The sequence below is a fragment of the Maylandia zebra genome, linkage group LG23 (assembly GCF_041146795.1).
Source record: "Maylandia zebra isolate NMK-2024a linkage group LG23, Mzebra_GT3a, whole genome shotgun sequence".
Classification (NCBI taxonomy): Eukaryota; Metazoa; Chordata; class Actinopteri; order Cichliformes; family Cichlidae; genus Maylandia; species Maylandia zebra.
The window spans coordinates 7,986,767-8,008,861 of record NC_135188.1 but is presented as its reverse complement, the minus strand read 5'-3'; the positions used below and the strand labels follow the sequence as shown (position 1 = coordinate 8,008,861).

The 22,095-nt window shown below is 41.4% G+C and overlaps 1 protein-coding gene across 10 annotated transcripts in view; it reads right to left on the bottom strand.

Moving 5' to 3' along the window:
• Positions 1–22,095, bottom strand: part of dab1a (DAB adaptor protein 1a) — a 231,229-nt gene that overhangs the window by 13,756 nt on the left and 195,378 nt on the right. For 6 of the 10 annotated variants that reach the window (XM_076879912.1, XM_012920760.3, XM_076879913.1 and 3 more), the window contains 5 exons: positions 8,688–8,819; positions 3,924–4,043; positions 3,428–3,466; positions 2,919–2,981; positions 1,490–1,543 (listed from right to left, as the gene is read on the bottom strand). In XM_076879912.1, the coding sequence (XP_076736027.1) occupies positions 1,490–1,543; positions 2,919–2,981; positions 3,428–3,466; positions 3,924–4,043; positions 8,688–8,819 (408 nt within the window). The remainder of the gene's footprint in view (positions 1–1,489; positions 1,544–2,918; positions 2,982–3,427; positions 3,467–3,923; positions 4,044–8,687; positions 8,820–22,095) is intronic. The other 4 variants (XM_076879915.1, XM_076879918.1, XM_076879914.1 and 1 more) reach the window with 3 other exon arrangements.

The following is a 22,095-nucleotide window of genomic DNA, read 5'->3' as shown; positions in this document are numbered from 1 at the left end:
CTAGAGTTTGACTTCTGGTGTCACACTACTGACTGAAGAGCAACATGCTCGAAACATTTAATCCACAGAGAGATCAGCGCAGCAGCACTTTTTAACCCTTTGATGCCCGGATTTTATTTTTAATTTAAATGAAAGTATCTGCAAATTACCCTACAAGTTGTCTGCCACAAAGGAAATTAAAAAAAATTCTCTGGTCCATTTATATTTCTGTGATCTATGCTCACATTCCAACTGACTGGGAAGCACAAAAGACTTGAATCTGGTTTATTTAAGCCACAATGGACTGACTAGCCCAATTGGTTGCACAACAAGAGAGAAATATTGGATTTGTTCACGTTCAGACACCTGCCAACACAAAGGCAATCCAAATAACAGCATGTGTTGTGGGCTGGGTGAGGAGAGAACAGAAATACTATAGTGCCTGTAAGCTTCTTACTAAATCTGGGGATAATATACAGCCAGAAAACTGCGAGACTGATTTCAAGACTACCAAAATTCATAGAGTGAGATCGTCACTGCCAGTAGTGACGTTGAGGAGTCCAGTTTAGCAATCTATTACAGCAGTGGAATACACAAAGAGATTTCAGGCACTGGTGGTGAGCTCTACAAAATAATTAGAGCTAAATGGGAGTGTGTGTTCAAATAATATAAGCTCAAATACTCATAAACCAAAACACACACCAGCAGATCAACAGCTTGATTATTGTGAGTGTGAAGATTTTAGTAGATTAAATCAGGCCGCAATATAACTTCCATCTTTATGGGCAGATAAAGAGCAGCTGAGGTATAGCACAGCCTGACAGTGGTCAAGGTCATCTTTCATTATAACTACCGGCAGTGTGAACAGAGGCTTGCATGTACACACGCAAACAGGAATACAGATTTCCACTGCAAACATTCACTCAAAAGGCACAGACAGGGTGAAAAACTGCTCAACAAAGCTCAAGTATATTTTAAATATATGATGTCATGCACATTTACAGTCAGACGTAATAACATCATTTTTACGAAAATATAACAGTGACAAAATACGTGATCAGTGCAGTCTGGGATAACATCATGCAAGCTTCATGACTGGCCAAACCACAGCCAAGCATGCTTCACTGAGAAAGCTGACATGACACAAACATCCAAACACACACATTATCCCAGTTAACCATAAGGAGCAGGCACGAGGAGAACGGCACCAGCCACCATAACTACAGCACAAGCAGTACAATAGCACAGCACACTGCATGAGGCACTGGATCCCAGCAAACCTCTCAGGGGAAAATTAGACATACTGATCACTGTGTGGGAGATATATTAAAAGGAAGTAGAATAAAATGCGAAATTAGAGCTTCCACATGACCGCATGATGGGAGAGCGCTGAAGCAGAAAGGCTTTCCACGTTGAGTAACACGTGGGACAGCTGAGAGGTTTGTCTGAGAGGGGGAGGCAGGCTGAGGGGGGTGGGAGGTCGGGCACGGGCATACACACGGTCACTCACTGGGTGTCGCTTTGGGACGTCATAGACCCCTTCCTTCTGCTGACTGGTGGGAACCTATACAATCGACCAATAGATTCAGAGAACAGCCAAGAGAGCCTGTTACCTCTGGAGTAATTAAGCAATAAAACTTTACACTTCATCACTGTTCCAGCACTGCGACAAACTGGATGCCAACACAAAACCCTGTAACCTGCCTCTCCTGGAATCATATCAATCACTAGTAAAGTGTTTGTGTGTGTGCAGGGATAATCAGAATTAAAATCTTTTGAGTGAGAACTCATTTACTAGGTTAATCAGAAGACTATCAGCCTGTGGCGATGGTCTCTCTCTCTCTCTAATAAAGAATGGATAAGGCAGCTTATCACATCCACAGACATGTAATAACTCACATTGTCACACACATGGAGACATGTAATATTTCTATGTCACACAGTCAGATAGATCTGAGTCTGTGTGTAATGAGAAGAAACAATGAGCAGCGATAGCAAAATGCTGATATGTATGAATCCTGAGATTCCTATGGTTTGATTTCTCCTACAGTGGCACAAGGCTTAAAACAAAGTTTTATTCTTCCCCAGCTGGATGTGCTCTAATCAGAGTGGTAAATGAAAAACAAAAAATAGCACAGAGGAAAAATGTGGATATCTATCTAGCACAGCCTGTCCCATTCTTTCTCCTCCTTTCAATGCCTTGTTTACTTCTTTCACATGTGTATTTCCAGAAGCTGCCATCTTTATTCATACATTAGTTCCTCTGTGGCTGGAGGCTGGCTGAGCCGCACGTTTTTTACGCATGATGTGTGTGTGGGGGTTTGTTTGTACGTGTATTTGTTTGCGTACGATTGTGCACGCGCCAGCGCTCCCTCTATTTCAATCCATTTTATTTAAAGATCAAACGAGAGGCTGGTGATTAATCTTTCTTTCCCCCGCTTTCTTTCATCTTCTTGGGAAAAGAGGGAGGGGAGGCGAGAAAAAGAGGAGGGGTCTTCCTTCCACACACACAACAGGAATAACCTCCACATCCCCTCCACGCGCACCCAACCCTCCCCCTCTTTATCCCTCGGAGGTCTACCCACATCTCTGAGGAGTGCACCCAGAGAAAGCCTCATCTCCCAGGAGTAGCTAGCTTTAGCTATCAGGGCCCTCTGGAGAGTGTTGGCTGGTTGTTTGCCTCAGATTCTTAAAGTCTTTATTTCCTGTATCTACAATTGCTGTTTTCATGTGTAAAAACGGCAATTAATTCTATGAGCAGGCCACAGTATATTTATCCCATTAAAGAGTAATGCAGCTTGTACCGATTGGACAGTAAATAGGTGATTAAATCTCTGTAGCTTAAACGCTTTTAGGAACTCCCTGTCAGCAGATTAACCACAGTAACTGTAGTTTAAAGCTACATAAGACACAAGCAAACAAGATGAGCTTGTGAGTACCTGATAAATGCTCTCTTCTGATTGGTCACGGATGGGCTCGTGTCCCGCCTCAAACACAATGTACTACAACGTCAGCAGCACGGGAAAGAGAGGGGGGAAAAAGAAGCAGGAGGGAAATTGGAAGATAAAGAAACTGAGAGAAAACTGCAGAGGTGATTAGTCAAACAGCATTGTCAATAGGTTCTCATTAAAAAGCAGTTGAAGAAGAGATCCCAGTGACACACGGAGGAGGCTTTAAGCAGTAATAAATACCCAGAGCAACTGAGAAAACAAACACATCTCTCAGCTAATCATGCACCCACAGCTACAGACTCACGAACACACAGATATGAGTGCTTCCTACTGGCTCTTTGTATACATCGGCAAACCCCTAAACAGCGTGTGTTGTGCTTATTACGAAGATCTACCCAAACAGGAGCTGTCTCCCCACAGTGCACACACAGAGGAGCAAGCTGACTGGCTAGAAATGCAGCAGGTGACAGCAGCAATGGGATTGGTCAAGAAGTTACCTGGTAGACAGGGTCCTCCAGATCCTCCTCCAGTATTGTCTGCGGATGAGCGGCGGCAGCAGGAAAGAGAGGGAGAGATCAAACGGGGAGGAGAGAGGAGCAGGGGTGAGAAGACAGAAGAGAGGGAAGAGGCGGAGAGTTAAGCCGGTGAAGTAGAGAGAGTAGGCGGAAAGCACAGCGAGACATAGCGGCTTCCCAGCATTCAGATAATCATTTGGCAATCATCAGAGAACGAGCGAGACAGAGAGATAAAGAGAAAATTAAACAGGAGACGTACAGAAGACAGAACAGAGGAAGGTGAATAAGCACAATGGGCAGATGGTACCACTGATGAAACCTGAAAGTGGGTGCTCCGTATGTTACTCTTTGATGTTTTTTTAAGTCTTACCTGACTCATCTGTCAAGAGTCTCTCACATGAACCTCATCATACTTATGGCAGATGATTAAGGAAATTGTTTAAAAGAAAAAAAAATACCAGAGAGTTGAGAAGAGTACCTGGTACACCGCCTGCTCACACTGCTTGTCTTTTTGGGCCTTCTTCTCCTTCTCCTCTCTCTGCTTTATGTCATAGATAAGCTGGAACAAGTCCCGCAGGTCCAGAATCACAGGTTCAGCCTAGGACGAGGACACATTATCCAACCATTAACACAGGCACACACATTAACAGGAGCACAACACCGATCAGAACTCAAGAACTGCATGTTCATTCTCGTTATGTGATGATTAATTTCCCTGCCCAACTTCACGACAGGAGTTTAAGGCCATGATCAGACTGACATGAACAGTGCGGAAAAAGATACCACCTCATTCACTTTAATGATGCAGAGGCCTCAGGCCAAAACATTTAATCTGTCCCATCTCACTGTCACTTTATCACACACCCTGCTTTAAATTCTAACAAGTGCACATTTCTCTTCAACTTTTTTAGTAAATTCTGACTTTTAAGACAAGTAAAGGTGATTCTGATCATTACCCTTGCAAGTTTTTCAGATTTGCATTTGCAATTTGACAAACATGCACAGAGAAGAGGCCTCTTCTGTGTCTCTACTGAGCTTTCTTTTTGAGTTATGAAGCTTTCCGTGAAGATGTGAGTGAGTTTGACATGACCCATTAAGAGACCCTGATCGCTGACTGTGACCCAAATACAGAACAGCTGTTTCTGGAGTAAAAGGTGGAAGAAAGCACATCAGTCAGGAGTGTGACCAAGAGCAGGTTCTGCTTTTTACCTTCACAGGGTTGTGCACTCTGAGGTAATCCTCCAGACTGAGGCTCTACTGTAATGTCTTGAACCATGTGAGGGACAACACTCACCGGAAACACCTGAATTGTGGTGCCAACTAATTAGATGTGGTTCCCCAAGACTTATCAAAGGGCCACCACTTCTAGACACTAGAGGACATCCAGTATGCATTGCAGGAAAACAAGCACAACTGGTTAGAACAGGACCATAGAGTGATTTAACTTAAAAGGAGAAGTCATCTAGGATAAAAATCAGGTTTCTTTGCATTTTACAGACAGAGTCGTGCAACATTTTAAATGCTCCTTGTAGATTTAACTTGTAATTCTGTAGATACATAGTAGAGATTAAAAAAAAGAAAAAAAAAGAATAGGCATTAGAAACTGCTGTACGGGATCTGACAAGTTTTCATTCTCAAAGATATATTACACAAAGTGCTCTTCTTTGATTATACTTCAACTTCTACCTACAGAAAGCTGATCCAGCAGAATACACCCTCATAATTTAAATTGCCCAAATAAAATTGTAACAGAAGAAAGACTAATTGTCTAGCTTTTCAGGAATCTTTTCACAGTATAAAAATAAGAAAAAATGTAATTCAATTTTGTTCATCACAACATCAGTCACTAGTGCTGTGGGATACTGCAGATTTTAGTATCGATCCGATACCAAGTAAACCAAGTGCTGATACCAGTACCGATACTTTTAACCTGTAAAGGCAGCTTATGTTCGGGAGACAGTGTGTGATGACTTAAGAGACGGCTCATCACCACTAACTCACTCTGATTTTTACGTTCTATAATACTTAGTTATCACAACAAAACGCATCTTCCAACTTCTCTAAAGCGTTTTGGGTCAAATTCTGTTGTTTGACATGTTTCATAGTGCGTGTTTGAGGTGTATTGTTTAATTCCCCCAAAATCTATAATTTAACACAATTCAGTGGGCTACTTACTGAAACAAAGTATCGATCCTATTTGGCTAGTATCGATCCGATACCAATACCAGAGTTGGTATCGACACTATTGATATTTGGATTGTTCCGCCCACCTCTAACAGTCGCCTCAAGGCGCTTTATATTGTAAGGTGGACCCTACAATAATACAACAGAGAAAACCTCAACAATCATATGAATCGCTATGAGCAAGTGCTTTGGCGACAGTGGGAAGGATGCCAAAAATTCTGTGCCACTTTTTTTTCTGTGCCACTTCAAGTAATTAAACACTGACCTTGAGGCGTAAGTGACGTAACTCAGAACACGTAAGTATGTTTAAGACATTGCTGTCTGCACACTTTCATGGAAACGGGCAGGGGGTGAACACAGTCACTGCATGATCTATTGCTTCACGCAGCAAAAATTGTAGCCTTGTGTTACCTTTGTACCTCTTTCCTCGAATGAACAAAAGTGGTGACAACAAACCAGCGAGATGACTCACAACCTATAACTACTGTCACAGCGCAATAACAAAGAGTCTTATAGTACAACGGTCTTTCAAACCTAATCAATTATTGACTGGAGCTATGCGGAGTGCAGCCAGAGTTCATAGACTGAATGTTGTGCAAAATGTAGTTCTATTTTAGTGTTGGCTTTCTGCAAGATATTCTGAGCCGAATAAGGCACATGACATACACGCTGGGGTAAACTTCTCTCCCGCTGAGCCAACACTGAAACATACTGTCACTCTTTTAAATTCAGATCCGTTTTACATTTGACAATACGTGCTCTAATCCTCACTTTCTCTTGTGATTTCTCTCCCATTCTTTTTTGCTTTTCCTCGATCAAAACCTCAAGGTATGAAAAGAGAGTGAGCAGAGAAAATCACTGAATTCTAAAAGTGCTAATGCAGAAAACTTTGAGGAGGAGTGGCCTGCTCATAGGACCAGAGAGATGAGATAACCTCAGTTCAGCACAGATGACTAATTCATAGCCTACGGCAAACCTGATAAATGATTCCAACAAAAAGTAACGATAAAGACTTTTACTGCAGACACAGTTCTAATAAAATCTGCCCGGATCAGGATTTTAGAGCAGAAGATGAGTCTCCAATTCTACTAAATATTAATGCAAGAGATTCACTCTCATTGCCCAAATTGAATTCTGCTGTTGGTTGTTAGCGGAATATCTTGAGGATATTCCTGAACGTATTTCTTGGTGAACTGATTTTTGTTAAACCTGTCTTGTCTAAATTCAATTCAATTATTTCTGTTTTATGAAATTCAGAAAATCGTTAAATCTGGAAGTCATGTTGAAAACCTTTAGGAGAATTTACACGAGGAAGCATGTGCATTAGAAAAATGATCAGAAAAATAAAAACGAGGATGTGCAAAAGTGGACTACTTAGAGAAAAAGACTCATGTTGTTAACTTTGTTTAAATAATTTCTATGGGCTCAAAATAAAGGATTTACTGGCTAAATCTGTTACTGTGTCATAAATTATGTAATACATTAAACTACATTTGAACTCTCTGTAGCCTCTCTACAAATTGAAACCTAGGTTTTGAAACAACAAAGCGAGTCATGCTAATTACAGCTGCAACTTTTTTAGAAAAGTTATAACAATGACTGACAATCCTCTATTCACAATTAGAGTCTTGCTATCTTCACTAAAACTGGCTAAATAAAACATGTCTTTCTTGTCCTGAGACTTTGATTTGAGTGGTAAGCCAATTACTTTTGAACGCGACCTTAAATTGGCCTGTTCGGAACATCTTTAAGTCTTAGTCTTCATGACAACAGAGACACTTTGTTAATTCACATCAAAGCAGTTACTTTCCAATTACAGCCTCGGCCATGAGCTCTGTGCCTCCATCCCTCTTATTGTCTGCTCCACAACTAATAGTCTGAGTGTTAGTGATGGCTGGTTCAAATCCTGAAAATGGAAGTAAAACATAATTATGACCTTTCCTCAGGCACACATCAGGCAAAAGGCAGCGTAGCTGACGGATGAGAACTTACCGTTGTGCTTCACTGTTACGCAGGGTAACATTTTCTGAACAACTGTTTTTTAATGGAAATGCGGCTGCTGTATTTGTGAGTGCAGACTGGTGCATATCTGTCTCAGTCAAAGAGCCACGGTTCATGGCCCTAGGAGGATGGATATGCCATTAGGGCTGGTGACACACACTCAAACCCTCATCGACTCACTATGGGAAATCAATATGGCTACAGAGAGAGCCAGCTGAATCCAGACGAAACAAGCCAGGCGCATACAACAACAGCAGCAACAATCATAAAAGGTCTGAAAGAAGTACTCAATATTATATAGAGTATGCCGACGCAGAACCGAAGCTGCGCTGTTCTGAACACACAAAACCTAAAGCTGCAGATCTACTCGGTAAACAGTTTGTTTGATGAACAGCACAAAGCGACATGAGCTGGTATTCAAGGGTCCTTATCTAAATGTCAAGAGGTTCATGTTACTGAGCAAAGAGCCTGATGAATCATAAATTAACCTAAACACAAAGAGAGCTGGGCTACACAACGTCTTTTTGTGTCGTTGGATGAAAAATCCATAAAATACCATATTGTTATTCATGCGGGGTGAGAGGAAACTATACTGAACATCCTCTGGGCTCTGTTTTCAGTTTTAGAAAATCTAAATCATGACCAACAGTTCAGAAGCGCCAAAGACTTCAAGCTATAACAGTGGAGTAGGACTGTAACATCAGCACTGGCCAGCATCACTTATTTACTATGTTTAGATTAGTGCCGTCAGCGTTAATCTCATTAAAATGACATTAACGCCATAACTGCATTAACGCGGCAAATCTCTATTAGCGAGTTAGTGCTGATCGCCCCGTGCGTGGGGCTGCAAGGCATCAATGCATTAGCGCGGTTAGCTCGTTAACGCGTTAGCGCTGTCCAGCCCCATTCACGTCATTTTAACGAGAGTAACGCTGACAGCACTAGTTTAGATATTTCCAAATGTAAATGTCGGAAGAGCTCAGAAAATGGTGAAGGTGAAAGGTGGGGGTTTGGGTTCATTTTCCGCTTATTGGACTGAATGTACATAAATACTAACCGACTGCGCGGTTTTGATAGCCACAAAGCGGTGGTTCCCTTCTTTTCCGCAGACATAGCCAAAGGCTCGGTGGTCCGTGATGTCCTTGGCAATGTAAGAGATCTCATGGACAGCATGGTGGTGTTGGAGGACCTGTAGCAGGGAATGACATAATGATACAGATGAGCTTTAAATTGTAAAGATGCAAACAAAAAGCCCTGTATTTACATATATATATATATGTTTTAAAAACACATAAGAAGCAAACTGACTCTACGTCTTTATAAAAAGCAAGTTTATTTATTCTTTGTTAAAAATTTAACTGTCTGCTCCAAACCAGTAACTGAAAGTTAGGATGCATTCATCTATACTTCCAAACCATGTGGGAAGCATAATCATCTCATGTAAACCCCCTTAAGTATATACTCACAAAAACACACAGTCACACGGAGACCTTGTATCCTACATTAAATTGTTTCTAGCTCCCCTGCCCTCTCTAGTTTAGTCTGGGTGGGGAGTGCCAAGCTGGCATTGCCTGTGCCCCGTGGCAGATGGCACTGTTTTTCCCGAGGACAGAGGGGGGGATCAGTGACAATCACAGCTCGGCAAGCTGTCGACTTGATCACTTCATCTGTGCCCTCACTCACAACACGCACAAACACAAACACACGCTCACAATTCACAGCATAATATGCAATAGCCCCTCTGTTAGTCACACTAAATGTCTGCTTTGTTGTTATTGTCTATGCCAGATGCATGCTGGGAGCAGAGACACAGCGTCAACATAATAACCCAGTAGCCCTTGAGTGCATGCTAGGGGTTGGAGCCTTATACATCAGAGGCTAAACACACACATCTGCTCTCTCTGAAGCTACTCCAGAAGTGCGACATGGCAGAGTTGAGTCAGTTTTAAGCAGTTTGATTTGTATGAGCCAAAAATGACACGGGACCTATGACACACAAACACACACAGAGAGACACCAACCACCTCAGCAGAAACAGATAATCATTCTGTGAGTCATGTCTTCTAAATTTAATAATTGGAGTAATGATTGTTATTATCACCTCTGATTGACCTGAAATTGGCAGCTAAGGATGTACATGTGCACACACACACACACACACACACACACACACACACACACACACACACACACACACACACACACACACACACACACACACACAGCTCATTTGCAGAGGTTATTGAATTATCTCTGGGTGGGTGGTGCGGTGACAAAGAGGGACTCTGATTCAAAGAGAGCAGAGAATTAAATGACTGCATAAATTCAATTGCTTCACTTTGTCTTGGTAGCAAGTAGAGCTTAGACAGTAGAAAAATACATATAATCAATACCAGCTTTTTTAATAAAAAGCTGAAAACGTTCACAGAAGCTTTGGTCTAGTTAACGTCACTTTTTTAGCATTAAAAACATATTACTGACCTCCCTTTCTGGTTTTAGGTTCTCTGTGTGCTTGACATCTAAGACAAGTACAAAGGTGAAAGTGCCACCTTTCAGAAGAAAATTTAGTGCAATGGGAAGACGGCTTCCTCCCACCGTCCAAATGGACGGATGGGAAGATTCAATAAGTTATGATAAAGTAGCGGACCTCGGTTCTATCTGACATATCTGCCAAACTCTAATTAGAGTAGAAAAATAAAATCAAAACTCTACTCACAAAGGTAAAACAAGTTAAGATGCTGGTCGTGGAAGGAAATGACAAATTGAACTTTACACATATAATTTCAAATTTTGTCAAAACACCACTGAAGCTCCAAAACTAATGATGGAAATATTCAACACTTGATTTCACTTCATGAGACATTTATGCCAACAAGACTGTTACTAGCATTTTTATGGTGGTTTGAATGTTTTTGTAGTGTCATGCTAGAGAAAAGGGTAGAAAAAACAATGTGACAATGCTGCTTAAAAGCATTGTTTTCTTATCACAGGTAGTCGTGGATTACTTTGTCCAATCTGCCTGACTCTGCATGGATAAGCTGGATGTGTGTTGCCATAACTGTCCTCTGGTGGATAAATTACATAACGTGTGTTTCTCCCATTTCTTTAATTTTTCATTTTCATTTATCAGCTTATATACTGGCTGATGTCATCTAATGTTTTGAACATGGCCTGCTTTAGTTGGATATAGATGCTCAAACACTGCGTAAAAACAGGTGGATTCAAAGAGTTGACACTGGGTCTGAGGTCTGCTTTTCTCGCTGTTGATGTGCTGTACCAGTCTCACAATCTTTCACACACAGCGTCGGTGTCTCTGAGGGACTGTGGACAGCATGCCCTTCAGCAGTTGCTGGCCACTGAACCAAGATATTCCTTGTTATTCTGGGAGTGAAGAGGGGAAACAGCAGGATACTGTCTCTCTAATATCTCCGATCGTCACATCTCTCTCTCCTGGAGGGGAGACATCATCAAAGGGCCTGTGGAGGCCATCCAGCCTTAAGCCAGTAGGAACAACATGATGGGAGATTAGCAGTTAAACTTAAAGATTTAATTAGCTTTTTTTTTATCAGATTCAAATCAGGTCTGGTTATTTAACCCAGGTTTCTTTATTTCTTGCTTTTATTCTGTAATATACGTGTGTGAAACAATATTTGAACTGAATTAAACATGGAAATAACTCCATTAGCTTGTCTTTTTTTTTTTTTTTTTTTTGGCCTGTCCCGTTTGGCTCTTTTGCCATCAGAATTGTTGTCTAAAGGCAAAGAAAGATGCCCAACGGATTTACTTTACCAAACTGACCATCCCAGCCTTGCCGTAATGGTCCATTTGATTCACCTTTTATTGTTTATTTTATTTTCACTTAATGAATACGGGACAGACTTGACTGGGGGAAAGAAGGGGAGAAAGAAAGAGGGAAAGAGAAACAGCTGAGAAGAGGGACGGGGGAGAAGGGCAAAAGACAAAAACCAACAGAACGGGCAGAGAAAAAAAGTGCATATATCAATCACCTGGATCACCTGCTGAGAAAGAAAAAAGAAAGCAAGCAGAAGAGAACAAGAGTAATAGAATAAACAACATCACAATGATATATGGGAATATGACAGTAAATACTAAATGTTAAACATTATTGTGCAGCACATAAGATCAACAGAACACAGTGTGCTACCAGTCTTTTTTATTTTCGATTTAAATATGAAAAGAAAGAAAGAAGCTAGTTTTGTGAGTTATAGAAGGTTAAGAAATGATGAAGCAATTAATAGGTTTAGACAAGATCTCATGGAAACGGACTGGAAGGAGGTTTATGTTAATGAGGTCAACATTGCATACGGAGTATTTCTAAATATATATTTGGCCTTGTATGATAAACATTGTCCATTGATATCATTTAAGCATAAGAAAAAGAATATAAATATGAAACCTTGGATAACTAAGGGTCTTGCAAATGCGTGTAAAAAGAAAAATAATTTATATAGGGAGTATATAATATATAGAACTAAAAATGCGGAAATGAAATATAAACTATATAAAAATAAGTTGGTATTAATATTGAGGAAAGCTAAGAAAGATTACTATAATAAAGTTTTCCAGGAAAACAAAAATAATATTAAGGGCATTTGGAATATTTTTAAAGAGGTATTGGGTAATAAGAACACACCCATAGTTCGGCCTAATTATTTTATTAATAATAATCAAGTTGTTAAAGATAAGACCGAAGTAGCAAACGAATTCAATTCTTTTTTTGTAAATGTTGGACCTACTTTAGCAAATCTAATCAGGAAAAATGATGATCCAGGAGATGAGGAAGCCTGGATAGGTGATAATAGAATGGTTAATTCCATATTCTTAGCCGATACTACCATAAAAGAAATAGTAGCAATCGTAAAAAATTGTAAAAATAAAAAATCTACTGATTGTGAAGGTATAGACATGGTCATAATTAAAAAGACAATAGATTGTATAAGTACTCCTCTTTGTTATATTTTTAATCTTTCGCTACAGTCAGGAGTATTCCCTGACAGAATGAAAGTGGCAAAAGTAATACCATTATATAAATCAGGAGATAAGCATAGTTTTAACAATTATAGGCCAGTGTCTCTTTTATCACAGTTTTCAAAATTGCTAGAAAAACTCTTTGCACAAAGACTTGATAGTTTTATTGAAAAATATCAACTAATACATGAAAACCAATTTGGATTTCGTAAAAATAGGTCAACGGCATTAGCGTTGTTGACTTTTATTGAAGATATTTCATCTGCAACACATAATAATAAATACACAGTGGGAGTATTTGTTGATTTAAAAAAAGCTTTTGATACGATACAACATTCTATTTTGATTTCTAAATTGTATAACCATGGAGTGAGAGGAGTAGCATTGAATTGGTTAATGAGTTATTTAGAGAATAGGTTGCAATATGTTTATTATTTTGGCAATACTTCTGAAAGACTGAAGATTGTATGTGGTGTTCCTCAAGGTTCTATTTTGGGACCTAAACTCTTTAATTTATATATTAATGATATTTGTGACGTATCTAAAAGGTTAAATTCGATTTTATTTGCAGATGACACAAATTTTTATTGTTCTGGAGAGAATTTGAAAGACTTGGTTGAAATTATGACTTCTGAGATGTTAAGAATAAAAAAATGGTTTGATGTAAATAAATTATCTTTGAATCTGACAAAAACGAAATATATGATATTTGGCAATCGTGTAAAGGAGGATAAAGTCATTATGTTTATAGAGGAAGAATTGATTGAAAGAGTTACTGAATTTCGTTTTTTGGGTGTAATAGTGGATGAGAATTTGACATGGAAATCTCATATTGAACATATTAGAAAGAAAATGGTCAAAAGTATTTATATTTTGGGTAGTATAAGAGATTTATTAAATTATAAAACAATGCGTATTTTATATTTTTCTTTGTTTTTTTCATATATCAACTATTGTGTTGAAGTTTGGGGGAATACATATGAGAATACCATAAAACCTTTAAACCTATTACAGAAGAAAGTTATACGAATAATTCATAATGTTAAATATAGAGAACATACAAACAAATTATTTATAGAATCAAAATTATTAAAATTAGGAGATTTAGTGAAATTACGGACATTATTAATTATGTTTAAGGCTAAAAATAATATTTTGCCTTTTAAGTTACAAAGAGTATTTTTGATGTGTTCAAGGGGAGAAGAGAATAGAAGGAAATTTTATTTTAAACATCAGTTAGCCAGGACTACACAAAGATTAATGAGCACAACGGTTAGGGGTATAAGACTGTGGAATTCACTTCATTATAATTTAAAGAATTGTATAAATTTACAATGTTTTAAAAAGTGTTATATGTTTAAAACGATAACTCAGTATGAAGAATGCGAATGAATGTGATGTTGGTTTGGGATTCGACCGGAGAGAAATGTCAATATTAGTTTGTTCCTGATTTTTGGTGCCCATCGGTGATATAAGTTCGATGGTAGATAGGGGGCAGGGTTTAATAAGAATATTTTCTTCTTCCTGCTCCTTTTCACACATGGTTGTTGTGTTTTGTTGACAGAAGATGTGGTTGTTTTGTTTGATTTGTAGTACCAAGTGTGAAATAAATAAAAATGAAATGAAATGAAATGAAATGAAAGGTAGGAGCCAAAAAGGGTGTAGTTTGTGGGTGTGATCACCCGTGTGTACACCTGTGAGCATGGACGCGCTTGTTTTTTGTTTTTTTAAAAGGTTCCTTCATGTAATAATCTGCTAGAGGGTGTGGGGGGGCCACAGCCCCGTCCTCCAGGGCGTGAAGCAGGTGTGGAGGAGATCAAAACTCCAGACATCCAGAGGCCCCCAGAACACAAGAGACCAAGGAAGACCAACAGAGGGGCAGCTGCGCCACTGTCCCGGAAAGAGCTGAGGAGAGTCCCAGATGAGGGCTCACTCAGCAGCCGCGGAGCAGAAGCCAGGGGGAGTTGCAGTGACGCGCCCGTGAGCTCCGCCGGCAGCCAGCTGCGCCTGAGTGACCGAGCCCCAGGCCGAGAGGCCGGGGGCACCCCACCTCCGAAGTGGCCCGAGCGAGCCCCAGGCTCCAGGCCCCGATAAGCGGCCGCCAAGGAGTGAGCCGGTGTGTACCTGGACGCCCATCCCCGGACACAAAGAACCACCAACGCACCGATGTCTGAGGGGGTCCGCCACTGGCAGGGGAAGTGGTGGTAGGGGGAGATAGGCCTCCAAACCTTGGAGGGCCTGAGATGTCCCCAGAGAGGTGGCGCCTGACACCCAACCTGACATATAGACACAGACATACAGGCACACACAGATACAAACATCCATTCCCACCCTCATGCTCTTATGCACTTACTCCACACTCAACCAACGTGGAGACAGACATAAAGAGACGTTGTACACACGATCACACTCCCCAAGCGTACTCTACAAACCGGGTCTAGGTGCCCCCGCCCCTGGAGGGGGGAACTGCACCCAGACCCAGGTGGTGTTTCCCTTTTCCCTGCGGTGGGGGGAGGCAGACCGCCCCGACTCCGCAGCAGCAGGAAGGCTCCACACTCCAGACCGCAGTCGGACGGCCAACTCCTCCTCCTAGTCCTAGCCCCCCTGCTCCAGCAGGTCGCAGAGAACGGGGGTGAGAGAAGACTCCGAACCTCCCTCCACCCGCTCATTGTAATGTTGATGCATGTGTGTTCTAAGGTGCATTTAAAACCCAGGAGGGCATGGAGCTACCTGCCAGAGAGCAGCAGGTAAGCGCATGGTCCCTCCTGCTAGCCCTCAATGTCTACGTGTATTTAAAATTGAGAGGTGGGCAACGATGCCAGGGGTGGGGTGTACACCCTGATGGTACTTTGGACTCCGTGTATCGTGCCCACCCCCAAGATCCTATATGTATGTGTAATGAGAGTGTGAGTAATGTGAATGTCTAAGTTGTGGGATAAAATTGAGGCAGAGGCAGCCAGAAGGGGACAGAGGGGGGGGTAGCCTCCTCTGCACCCTGGTGACATACCCCTACTCCAAGGCCCTGCATGTGTGGGTGGTTGTGGTGGAGCGGGAAGAGGGAGGCAGCTGGAGATGGGGAGGGAAGGAAGGGAGGGGCAAGTGACCCCTCCCTGGGGCCAGCTCCCCCGCTGACCCCAGTAGGCACCCCCATACTCCGCGACCCGCCAGGGAAAGGGGGCCCAGGCCCATCCAAACCGGGCCCAGTGCAGCAGCGCCGCCCGGCCCCACAGAGCCCGGGACAGTCCACCCAACCCCACCACAGAGAAAACTGCACCCACCCCACCATCCACTCATCTTCCAGACTACATAAGACAATAAACACCCAGGCTGAGATCTTCCTCCACCTCTCCTGTATCTCCCCCTCCTGCAGAGGCAGCTCCTGAGGAGAGGAAAGCTCCTGCAAGATGTGACCATCTCCCCCACCAGTTGAAGAGCCCCCCAGGTGGCTCGACGCACCGGCGGCACCCTGCTCCAGGGCTGGGCCCCCATGCACCCACCCGCCCACAACCCCGGCAACACACCAACCAGGACCCAAGCCCCCGAGGCCCGGTCCGGGTCCCAGCCCAGAGACGGAGCGCCCCCAGAACCTCACGCCCATCCCGGACCCACCCAGGGGCAGCCAGGCTACCAGGTCAGTAACCCACGTCCGTCAGCACAGACCCTCCCCTAGCCCCGCTGCACGCAGCCGCGAGGAAACAGTCACCGGAGAGCCAACAGAGCCCCTAACCGGACATGACCGCTACCCCGGGTTGAGCCCCCCAAGGAAGATGCCTCCGGGGAACCCCCCGACGCCCTAAGCCTGTCCCTACCCCCACACCAATCACAACAGTGAAGGCGGGACCAAACTATGACCCCCCACCCCCACTAGGTGATGGAGCTGATCAAAGGAGCCCAGAGCAATTGATCTGATGTGGTGGCAGAGGCTGTATCAAGACTAATGTAATCTAATAGATAATTTCTATATTGGTTAGAATTAAGATTATTTTTATTTTTCCAGTTCATGAGGACTGTTTTCTTGGCTATGCATAGGGCAGTGAAAACCATATGGGCGATATTCTTTTCTGAAGTGACATTATCTAAGCTGCCCAACAAACACACTAAGGGGGAAGTTGGAATGTTACATTTCAGACACTTCGATAAGTCTTCACATATCTCGCGCCAAAACTTCTGAACTGGTCGACAGAACCAAAGAGCGTGGATATAATTGTCCGGTGAATTGGTTTGGCAGTGTGAGCAGTTGTTGGTAGACGTAAAGCCCATCTTGAACATCCGATGACCTGTATAGTGCACTCTATGTAATATTTTGTATTGAATTAATTGAAGACTGGGATTTCTAATTAGATGAAAGGTTTTTAAGCAAATCTGAGACCAGAAGTTTAGGAGTTTAGCTTGTCTATATAGAATAAAGTAGCACACTTTTTACTTTTTGAGCGTATTTTTTGAGAAAGGCCATTATTTTTCCTTTGTTAGACATTAATCACGGTGAGCTGACTTAGGTTAGCATGGTCTGAGAAGCATGCATGCTGGGTTAACTGGTTAGTCTTGTGTGTGGATCTTTGCGTGTGAGTGATTGTCTGTCTCTCTATGCTAGCCCTGTGATGGACAGGAGTTCTACATCTCACCCTGTAACAGCTTGGGATAGACTTCAGCTATTCCACAACCACCAAGTTGGACAAGTAAATAAATTGAATGCATATAAATCGTGTAACTTTTATTTATGTATTATTTTGTAAATTCAAGTACATTCTGAAGATCTGGCGCCATGTTATCTGGCCGTAGCCATGCACCTGCACTACTCTGTTCATAATAGAATAAAGGCTGAAGCTACAGCAGGAGATTGAAATGATCAGAGCACTTGTGGCCTCTCTGTAGGTGTGTTTAAAAAGTGCTGGCGGCTAATATTAATAAACCAGAGCACAGGGTGTAGCAAACTTTCATTCGCAATCACTGGTTTAAGGTCACTACATCAGAAAACTGTATGAATATAGAATCAAAGAAAGAAGCATGATACTAATTTTAATACTATATACGCACAGTTCATCATGCATTGGCTGAAAATAATGGATCATGTAAGTGAAATTAAAAGGACACAATACTGAGGTGTCTTTTTCCTCAACTAAAGGCACTAAAGATGTGACTATAACCATATTTTATGAAACAGATTTTGAACTACTGTGGCCAAGCTGGGCATAAAAGTAAAACTAATTAGGTTAAGATATGCTCTGACAGACATAACCCCTCTAATATGCTAAAATCAGGCAAGCTATGAATTAACACTGGTGTGTGATTTGTGATGTGTACCCACCCCTGGCCAGTGTCAATCAGATCACATATAATCCTTAATGTGTGTAAGGATTTCCCTTTTTTCTAATCTTTTCCTAAAGTACTTTTTAAGATTAAAGCATAAACCTACATGTCTTTTTCTATTTTTTGCATTTGATTAAAAAATAAAAAGCAGCGTCCTGTGCCCACCTCTACACTGTAGATCAAGAGAGTCCACTGTTTTAAATAAAAAGAGTTTCCGTCAGATGAAAAATAATTGCATACTTGGAATTTCAGAAATTTTGATTATCACTGGTGGTTTATATTTCTTTTAAATATTTGTTTTTAATCAGCTACATTTATTATGGGAACTTCATATTAAACATTAAATTGATTTAAAAAGCACATCTGCAGTGATTCTTTAAAGTTTTGGAAAAGCATCTGAACATCAAACATAAAATAAATGTATTTAAATTTTAATTGTAGAAGGAAAAGAGGGATGATGATGATATAACAAATGTGATTTTCTGTCTGAATGCTTGTTTTGAATAGATTCATTGTGACATTTATAAATAGGAGCCCACTCGTAGAATATATTATTATGTAAATGTAGTATATGTTTAGCACAAATGTAGGGTATTTGTGCCAAACACAAAGACAAATCAGTACAGAAGGATGGTGGATACGTGATATAGCTGGTGGCATATCAATGACAGCTTAGAGCACGAGTCCAGTTTATTTTCAACCCGGCTTATTTTCCATTGTGGCTCCTGCTGAGTCTCCTGCTAACTTTGCATTTGTGTACAACGAATGCATGAGTGAGGATAACATGCACTCTTGTTTGGCCTCATTCTTAATGGTGAATTAGTTTGTAGTTACGTTGTGACCACCTGGCTTCTCTCCAACAAGAAGTCAAGGACCATTTACGCAGACAATGTTCAACTTCCACGTGAAAGAGTCTGGATGTGAAAAGGCTGAGTTGTGTTTGACAAACAGATGCCAGAGCTGTTGGAAAATAGAGTTCAGGGACACAGAAATTGCTTTATCAGACCTGTTCGCTCTTTAACCACACTGACAAGGTTTTAAGGCAACAGTGGGGAAAGATGGTTGCATACCATGTTTAAAGATGTTCGTGATAAACATCAGAGCAACAGATCTGTTTGATTTCTTAGGCACAGTCTGACCTAAAACTTGATCTAACCCTCTGCCTTCCAATGTAAAATGGGCCAAGTTCGAATTCCAATTGGTGCTCACAACCTTCCTGGTGTTTTGCCAGTGGAGCAGTTTTCTTACCGCATGCTTAAAAATGATCGAATACCAGCTTAAGTTTGGTAACATTACAAGGCTATAGGTCTATTTTCGTATTAAAACCTAAAAAGAATTTGTCACACATCAGTCAGCACATGTTCATAGATAGTTGGGATTTAATACAAATTTTGATGTCAAAAATCACATTCCTGTATCCCCTGTTTGCCACCTTTTCTCATCCTTAGTGTAAAACGATTAATGATGAAACTTGTTCATTGAAAACAAGCACTGCTTAATTCACAGCCACCCCCCCAAGGCTCATCCTATGGCCTTCTCTAATTTCAGCCCCTTTCATTCCTCTAGCCCCACAGACCAAATAATACTATAAATTGGGTAGGTCCATTCAGTGACAATATATCTGATAAGACCCAAATGAAATTTATTGAATTGTCTGGACGCCAGTTGTTTGTAGTCTTTTCTACTGGCAGAAAAGTTGATCTTTCTGATTTCACTCTCTGAGGAGCAGCGAGCAAACTAACCATTTCAGCAATTCACTCATGCTAGTTTTTCATCTGCCTTGGTATTGTCTCCTTTCTGAGACTTGGCCAGAGGGGTTGAAGAGGGTAGTAATGCACAAGTGTCTCTATGTATATGCACATGTGTGTGTTTTAAGAGAGAGGCTGACAGGAAGAGAGGCATGCTGGCCTGCCCTCTGTTAGATTAATGTCTCCCCTCTTATTCTCCTCCATCTCAAGCACCACCTCCCTCCATCCTGCACGACCTTCCCTACTCCAAGAGAGAGGCCATCCATCCATTCGTTCACCCATACATCCATCCGCCCATCTGGCTGACTGATGCACAGGAGGGGAATGAGACTGTCAAGATCCCTGAACCTCAGCAGAGTCATTCTCTCTTTCTTCCCGTCTCCCTCTCTCCCTCCCTCCTTTTCCATTAGGAGTGGTTGAAGGGCTGATAGTAAGGACAGCATATCTCTATAGTTAATATTAATGTGCAGAGACAGAGGACAAGGTCTCCCTGTAGAAAGCTTTACTTTGACATATGCTTACTGATTCTCCACCTATCCCTCTAACTCTGTTTCAGTCTGCTTCTGCTCCTCAATCACGCGCTTCCTCTATTTATCTTTTTCACATCCTTTTTTCCCCTCCTCCTTCCCCTTGGACTTTTCTTGCTTCTTCTCCTCCCAACTCTAGCTCTCTACTTCTGCATCTATCACTCACTTTTCTATTTAGCTCTTGTTATTCTTCAGTGTCTAAATTTTGAGCCATCAAGAAGAGAAATACGATAAGGATTATGAGTGTTATAAGAAGAGGTACAAAGGATTGAATGTGCTTGTATTCAACATGGCTGCCACGTGGGTGGTCGTTGTTTACTGAGTCTTGCCTGTCTAATACAAGGTACTTTTGAATCACTGCTGGGTACACACACATACAGTGTCAGCTCATTCCGGCTCCCGACAAAGTGTAAGTCTTAGGCTTACCGTGTCACCCACTAAAGCTCGGTATGGAGCGGCGAGCTTTATATTCTATCTAAACCAGTCTACATTCACAATCAGACACACTCAGAGCCAGACAGTGAAACAGACAGCTCACGCTGCATATGTACACATCAAAAAACAGTTGCTGTATTATGTTTAAAAAATAAGCCTGGTTTTCTGGAGCTGCCAAGATGAATATAAAAACAAACATATGGAAAGAATTGCTGCAGCACAACTCAGCCAAACACCTCAAAATAACAACATTAATTCGTTGGGACAGATTTTTACACGCTTATAGAATTTAACTCTTTTCCCACATAAAGGCAATATTTGATGACTTCCTCTGGACCCCTAACGAAAACATAAACAAATATCAAAAAGGATTTGGTTTGACAACCACTGCAATATTTTCCCTGTTTTTCCAAGGGCAGACACCACCCTCATTAACTTCTGATGCAATATGAGAGAAACTTCTTTAAGGGTTACTCCTAGTAGGCTTTCAAGGGGTAAAGAGTTAACAGGGAAGTAATTCTACATTATTAGACACAGAAAACAGGGGGAAAAGGCCACTTTAGTCACCAGAGGACCCATATTCTTGGAAAGGTAGATATTATAGTTCTTGATTAAGGATACAATGACAGGTACCACAGGTTTGAGCCTAAATAACACCAATCAAATAATCCTAAACAAGCCTGGTCATTTTCCCTGATTTACAATCATATTTACTCTGCAATGGCATTTAAAGAACCCTGTGTAGGTTATAGGCATTACCTATTACCATAGATGGAATATGGTAGTCATAATTATAATAACCTGCAACTATGTTTTTGTATGCACTTCCAAGGAATCCGTTATGTGCAACGGCCTTGTTTCTACAGTAGGAGTAGTAGATTTGAGCTGGGAAGCAAGAGGAAGGAAGGTCCATTAAATTTATTCCAATGCAAACCTCCACTAGAAGCCACTAAATCCTACACACTGGCCTTTCTATAACTACATTAATCTTCTTCTCTACTTGCGTCTGCTTCAAATATATCTACGGGTTGTGGGTACTTGCCAGTAAATTCAATATTACACTTCTTGTTTTATTGCTTTTTTGCATGGATTTAAGTAAGTCTTAGATCTTATCAGCCACTGGGAAAAACGCCTAGCAAATTAAGTGATAGAGGGAGAGTCAGGGTCAGTTAACAGACAGTAAACAGAGCTAAAAACTGAACCAGGGGATTGACTGAAAACAGTCGATGAAGTCTGGACAGATCATATCGGTTAACCAAAGAAGAAGCCATGTAAGATGGAAAATGCCTAATCCTGGGGCATAATATAAAACCAGTGTAGTTGCTGTTTGCACACAGGAAGACAATGGGACGGCCATGTTCTCTCATCTACTGAGGCCTTGTTCTCAGGGTTTCAATTAGGGCCTCCTGATTTCCCCAGGGGCCCCTCCCTCTTATGGAGATGCCTCATTAATAGATGA